General features: G+C 33.3%; 1 protein-coding gene across 1 annotated transcript; it reads right to left on the minus strand.

Annotated features, from left to right (window-relative positions):
- Nucleotides 1-3,778: 3,778 nt before the first annotated feature.
- On the minus strand, nucleotides 3,779-4,513 carry LOC108208409 (RING-H2 finger protein ATL2). The gene has a single exon (XM_017378941.2). It carries the CDS (start codon nucleotides 4,511-4,513, stop codon nucleotides 3,779-3,781), a length of 735 nt encoding a protein of 244 aa, XP_017234430.1.
- Nucleotides 4,514-7,765: the final 3,252 nt, after the last annotated feature.

Below are 7,765 nucleotides of genomic sequence, written 5' to 3' on the forward strand. Positions count from 1 at the left end.
TGTGTTCAGAATTAATTTCAAAAGATAATACATAATTTTTGAGGGCTCACATGGGGTAAAGTAGCTGTTAGAAACTAATATACACACTGTTATCTCTCAAACAGTTAAAGTTAACGGCAAATTTGGACGGAATAGTGACTAGGGGTTACAACTTGCACATGAATGTTAAGTGTAGGATGCATATTGACACGATTTAAAGTTCAGATACTAAACTGTATTTGGAGCAAACCTAGAGGTTACAAAGTGTAATTAACTCTTCCCTCTAGTATAACGCTCAAGGTCTCCGTGATTGGAAATCGACGGTCCAAGCTAAATACAATCCAACCAAATATAAGTTCAACAATATTGTGGTAAGTAATTTCAAAAAAAAAAAAAAACAATATTGTGGTAAGTATTCAATAAACATAAAAATGTCGTAACAATTTCGAATATTATCTTAGTAAATAAACTTTAACAACGTATCTTCTCATTATGTTGTATTGTTAAAATAATATATTCGAGGAGAATGATGTGTTGAAAATGACTAATTTTTTATTGATAAAAATATTTTAGCACATTATTATAACTCTTCTGAAGACTTTACTTTTAAAAGAAGTAAAGTTTAGTAGCCAAATTAAATAAAATATATTTAAAATATATAACAGGAAAGTATGTAAAATCTATTTCAATATTTTAAAATTATAGAAAAAATTATGGTTGGAATTTTATCAATTCAACTATTAAAAAAGTCTCAGAAACAATTCCTTCTCATGCTACGGGGACACTTTTTATTTGCATATATAATAACTAGTTCTCAATTTGTTTTTAAACGCGTTAAGTAACTTATTTATATTGATATTGGTTAAGAGTAGCTCAGTGGTAGAGTGGTAGAGCTATTTACAGAACAGATACTAATGAGTATTATTAGACTTATTCAAAAAAAAACTTATGTATCGGGGGCGTTTGGCTGAACTTAAAAAAAGTGACTTATTGCTTAAAATAAAGAAGTGGATTAAAATTGAGAAGTTGGTTTGAACTTATAAGCTACTGTAAGTGTTTGGATACTGTAACTTATAAGTTTTTTAAGTGTTTGATAACTTAACTTATAAGTTGATATAGTTTTGGAATTTTATAATTTTATAATATAATAATTTGCCTCTTTTAAAATATAAATAATAATAATAAAAGACCTTTTATTGGTAATACATGAAATATTTTACAAATATCAAACTTTATCGGAATATTGAATCACAGAACAACGAATGTAAGCAAAAATGAAAATATTCTTTTCATTTGCAACAACACATGAGAGATGACACAAAATGCAAGGAAATCATAGTTTTTAACTTCTATATATTTAAAGATTATGTGCTGAATGGAGAAAAAAAATATTACGCGGAACATATCAATTCATCCTTGCATCACTGGACATGGGGTGGGTCACAGAGAAAAAAAAAGCAGAAGCCAAGTCTCCAAAAGAAGTTATGTTTTGTAGCTTTTTTATTGAGCTTCTTTCAGTTAATATAAGCGCTTCATTTGATTTGCCAAACGGGAGTGAAAAAAGAAGAAGCAGACTTCTGGGCTTTTAAGCCCAGAAGTTATATTCCCAAACGCCCACGATATGTTTCTTGTTTTTCACCTCTCCGAGAGAGGATCACTTATATTGATATTTTTAGCTTGATTGTGCTCTGCAAATATTTTTGATAGATTTTCTCGCTTATATTGAATTTTTGTTCAGTTTATCAATTTTCAATTTTAAACTAGAAAAATATGGTTGAGTTATGAACTAGTATCAGTTCATAATTTAATAATAGATCGTATTTGTTTTACTATCTGGAAGAAGCCAGCAAAGGTTGGTGCAGTGGTTGAGCTCATGTCTCTTTTGCGGGAGTTTAGGAGTTCGACTCCTGGCGATTAATCAAATGCCTATCAATCAAAAATGTAGTTAGAAATGAAAATTTTTTAATAGAAGGGTTCACTTGTATGCCGGGAGTGCTAATCCGGCATACGATTTGTGCACCGTTAGATATGTTCACGGACGACCATGATTTAAAAATTTTCTCATACACTTAAAAATCGTTGTACGTCTGTCATGCATCGTTTTTTAACCGTTATACGTGTATTCTTCCTGAAATACAGCCCTTAAATATGTCTGTCATACATCATTTTTTAACCGTTATACGTGTATTCTTCCTGAAATACAGCGCTTAAAAAGCGCTGCAAGCACATATATACCATTCTGTCAATTCACAAACCCTAACAGAAGCCCCACACATTTAACCATCACTCTTACGCTCGGCTCCGAGCTCCCAACACTCGGTTTCTGAACAAACTCCACCGCACCACACGCCTTTTCCTGCGCAATTGCCTTTGCCAGCACCAACGGCAATACGAGTGACAAAAACGACAATTGTGCGGCAATCACATAATCGAGCTTCTTTGACGTGTCGGAGATAGCGTCAATCGTTGTAACGAAGTGCGAGAGAGGTCAGAGGAGAGGGTGGGAGAGACTCAGAAAGAATGATGACGCGCGTGGTCGGGACGGTGGCGCAGAGGTGGTGAAGGACTTGGAGTAGTAAGTAAGGGTTGTTCACATATGTTTGTGTCGTTGTCAAGCTTTGTAATTATTAAACTTTTGGAACGTTTTTGAGTCGCTGTCAAGTTTTGTAATTATTAAAATTTTGGAACGTTTTTGAATATCTGTATTTACAACGTATTTCAATCATTGTATGATAGGAAGAAATTTACACGTACAACGGTTTTTAAGCGCTGTACCCTGTACGTATTGGAAAATTTTTAAATCACATCCACCTGTGAACATACACAAATCGTGTGTAGGATAAGTAGGGCTGTAAATCGATACGGACTATCCGGTGTCTCGGCTCATATCCGGCTCGAAAACATGATACATGTCTCATATCCGTTTTGAAAACGATCCAAATATGGCGGAAAAATTAAGCCCGTATAATATATGATCCCGGATACGAGCACGCTTATACCCGCTCAGATTCGGTCTCATATAACTTTTCATAATATGATCCAACCCGAATAACCGAATATGATCCACGGTTCATATTCGATTCAAATTCATATACATATTATATTTTAACACCATCATATTTGCAAGTAAATAGTCATCATTTTATAAAATTTTAATATCTTATTTAAGTTTATATCTTCATAAAATATGATTTATTTAATGTGATCATACTTATTATCTTCATATATATTTAATAAATGATATATATCAACATATAACTATATGTTTTAATTTAAAATTATTATACTTTATAATATTATGTTTACTTAGACTAATGATAGTTATTTGAACAGCTGAAATAATAATGATACTTAGTGGTAGTGGATCATATCTGGCTCATATTCGATGGATCATAAACTACCCGGTTAAAAAATCGAAAATACGATACTGGATCATATCCGGTTCAGATCCGAATCTCAAATACTCGGGATCGGTTTAGATCCGAATAAAACGATCCCAGACCCAAATCTGGACAAGCTAAATATAATATGATCCGGTACTTGAGCAGAGGGGTACCCGGGATCACCGGATCATTTTACAGCCCTAAGGATAAGCGCTCGGCAACCCTTAACACGAAGAGACATTTTACGGTGGTCACATTTGAATTCACTGTGTAATTAACGCATAAAATTAAATTTTATATTTATAGATAAAGGTTTATGAGGTGTACGACAGCATTGCAACGTGTCTTCACCACAGCACGACACGCCGGTTCAAGTGCCAGCATTTACAAACAGTTTTGACAATAAACAACTGCAATTAAATGCTCATGAGCCTGGTCAAGGACCTTGCAGGTTGACCCATCGGTTTAGACCCTATTCTAGAATCCGACCCGACCCTTACATCCAGCCCAGTACCCCTATTCACACTTGCACAATTCAGCAATTGCGGCAAAGAAGAAGACGATGAGGAATAAACCATTCTATTACAGCTGTGGTTTGAGCTCAAACCGGACCGAACCGGGTCAGGACCCACCCGATCGATATCAATAACCACATCAACCCGGTTACGACCCGGCTCCGAAACCGGACACAACTGAACCGGAGCTCTACACAACGGGCAAGTCGAATTCGACAAAAACCACATGTCAATACACTCCAAATGAAACCCGTGGTTACACCGGGGCAAGATCCGACCCGTTTCATTTTTCTCAAACTCGGACAAACAGACCGCGCAGTCAAGCGATGCGTTATTATCCTTGTTGACAAAAACAAACGTCGAAAGCGAATTTAAAATGGACGGCGCGAGCCCCTTTTCGGTAGAAGAGAGCGGCGAATCATCGGTAAATGAAGTGCGATGATGACGAAGACGGATTAGATTACGAGAGCGGCGGAGGAGAACGAAGCGAGAGTAGAGGTGAAAAATAGCGAAGGTGACGGAGAAAACGAAGAGTACAATGACGGAGATTAACATGACCTTGCTACTATAAGCATAGTTCGTGAGATGGGTGCTCGATTTTTCGATATTTACGTGCGGAGTGTATTTGTCATCCATGTTAATTTGATGTTTTCTGGTGTTTGTGTTCGATGAGAGAATTTTCGATATGTTGTGTGTGCGTATAGACACTGGAGAGGAAGGATGGTGTGGTATATAATGAGTGAGTTGGCTAGAGATGATTCGGTGAAAGTCGGGGGTAGAGAGATATTTATATGCATGCAGAAAGCAGAATTTAGAGTCGGTTTGTTCCTATGTGATTGTGCAACTTGGTAAAATCTAGATTGTAACACATTATAGTTTTTTGTCAAATGAGTACATTTCAACCTTAAAACTTATCTCTCTTCATTTTGGCTTAATTTTAAAAAATATATTTAGTTATAAATGAAGACAATTAATAAATGAGATATAATTTTTAATTTATATATTTGAATAACTTTTTTTAATATTCACAAGTATAAAAATTATCCATATAATAATAAAAAATGATAGAGTATTTTCAAAGTGTTCCTACTTATTTTGATAAAATCAAATTTCAAACACAATAATTCATTTAAGAAACTAGTATTTTCAATTTCTTATACTCCCTCGGTCCCCCGTGCACCGTGGTAGTTTACATGCACTGTTTGCACGCATTTTGAGACTCCTATAAAGTATAGTTTCATGACTTTTTTTTTTATTTTGTTTTTTGAATAAAAGTTTAAACATCAAATTTTTATTCAGAGAATAAAAATTTAAAAAAAAATTACGGAACTATATTTTAAATGAGTGTGAAAAAACGTGCCAAAAAATAACGTAAAGAAAAGAGGGACAGAGGGAGTATAATGTTTAAGTTAGAATTGACTTATAATCTTTTTACACAAAGAACACATAAATTAGGAGTTATAAATCAGGAGCATGTAAAAACATCTCGATTTTTATTATGAACATGATTTTATGTATGAGTTAAGTTCTATGGAGTACACAAAAACATTGGAGTATTGGAGTACAAGTCTTAATTTTTTAGTTTAAATATAAATAATATATTTGATTATGCAAATTTATATACAATCTATCATTTATAAGTTGTCTTGCACATAATTGTCTATCAATCGTTAATATCTTTCAACTTTAACAAGTATTAACATTATTGTTCTGCTTATTAGTTATATTGCAGAACATAGAGTCCTATAATTTATAAAAGTCATTATTCTATCTTTTGATTAGAATGTTTATGTTGTAGAATATAATGTGCAGGTTATTAAATGTTTCCGAATATTATTGAACAAAAAAAATTAAAATTTAGATGAATGAATACATTTTATCCAATTTTGTACTCCAATACCCCAATATTTTATGTACTCCATAGAACTTTACTCTTTATATGATTATGAAAATATAATTTAACTTTTCAAACATAAATCATGATTCGTAAAAAATAAGTAGGGCCGAACATGCTCATGTTTATAGCTAAAGCCTAAAACAAGAAATGAGTTTAAAAGGTAGAACAAAAAGTGCAAGAGAAGAATTTATTGATATTGAAAGGAAGGCATCCAACCTCAGTACACAAGAGGGGAATTAAAAGAGCATCATCTAAAGCTTTAGTACAGCCTGCAACATGCATATTATATCCGACCTTATCTGGGTGATTTGAGTGGACACTCTCCCATAATCTGATCATTTCGTGATTCAAGAGGCAGAGGCATGGGAGACGGGGGCAATTTGGTGTTCTCAAAGCTAAATGCCGAAAGCTCACTTGCGAATAAAGCATAGCAAAGGATGAGTAGCTTTCCTTGTGATTATATGCTATTCCGGCTATTCATAAAAATCTTCCCACTTGTACCATTCAAAATACCAGAATTATATGAACGTACACCTACTTGTACTTGTATTAGGTCTTATCCAGAGTATTTAACAGCAAGCATCCGCTTTATTTATTCAATCTTTCAAGGAAACAATGAAGAATTTTGTAAGGCAGTTAATAACTTAGTTTGAGATTCAAAAATAGGTGGAACAAAGTAATGAACAAAGAGATATTCCCTCCGTCCCATCAAGTTCTTTACGCTACTTTTTGGCATGTATTTTAAGATTTCTGTAAAGTATAGTTTCATAATGTTTTTTTTCAAAAAAGCTCATGGAAAAAAAAAGTTTGACGTGTAAATTTTTATTCAAAAAATAAATAAATTAAAAAAATGCTATTGAACTATACTTTACATAGGAGTCTCAAAATGCGTGCAAACAGTGAACGTAAACATCCTGGTGGGACGGAAGGAGTAGTAATATACTTTACTGAAAAGGGCTACGTTTCTTCACAATTAGATCACACACTGTATATATACATACACATACACACATATATATAAATCAAAAACTCTACTACCCTTCTCACTGCTTAAACTCCCCTTCAAACTAATGAATTAAAAGAAAGTTGTTTAATATTCCCCCCCAAGTCGTTGAATACAATAAGAAATTCTTGGAACAAACTACTACTTGTTTCTAATAAACAATTAAATTATATTATATTACTGTTTTTAATAAACAATTAGATTAGATTGTATTACATATAATTTTCATTGTCCTGACAGATGCTTCATTTCTTGTCATTAGAAGATTATTATGTCTTAGACGTTTTCCAATCATTTGAGGACAATTTTAAACACATTCAAGTCCTGATTTTTCTTGTCATTTGAGGACTTGTTTCACATTTTCACACAAATGTTCCGGTCATTTGAGGACTATTTTTGTCGACACTTTTGTTTGTTTGAGGAAAGTTTATGACTGTTGGATCATGTCCTTCAATGACGTCATTTCTCTCTTAATCTCTCTTATTCCTTATCGTCCATTTATCGTTATTTTCAAAAAAAGTTTTTCAAGAGCTCTAGTTGAGATCTGCCTTAACAAAAATGGCGCAGGAATTTAATTGGAGATTTAAGGCACAATTATACTAGCCTGGTTACGCAAGCGCTGTTTAATTTGATTAGTTACCCCTTCTTGCCCCTTAACAGCGACTGGGACAGTTGTGAGTCGAAGAACATTTAGAGCATTGATAAAATTTTCTCCATAAGTTCTATTCAGCATGATGTTGAACACACATTTCATACGTTCTAGTGGGCATAATATTGAACACAAACTTCATTTGTTGTTTGGAATGATATAATAGCATGTATTTGGTGCTGTTTTTGATAAAAAAAAATACATTTTATTTAGTTATACGAGATTGTCTTAATAATTGATTGTTTTCACCACGATAAAATACCGAGGGAAAAAAACTTTAAAATGAATGTCTAAACCGCATATTGGCTAATAAATCCTGCATGCTCATTAAAAATACAA

This window comes from Daucus carota, chromosome 2, assembly GCF_001625215.2.
Source record: "Daucus carota subsp. sativus chromosome 2, DH1 v3.0, whole genome shotgun sequence".
Lineage (NCBI taxonomy): Eukaryota > Viridiplantae > Streptophyta > Magnoliopsida > Apiales > Apiaceae > Daucus > Daucus carota.

What these genes read in the sequence shown, in the direction of transcription:
- LOC108208409 (XM_017378941.2), bottom strand. Translation starts at nt 4,513, where the DNA reads ATGGATGACAAATACACTCCGCACGTAAATATCGAAAAATCGAGCACC.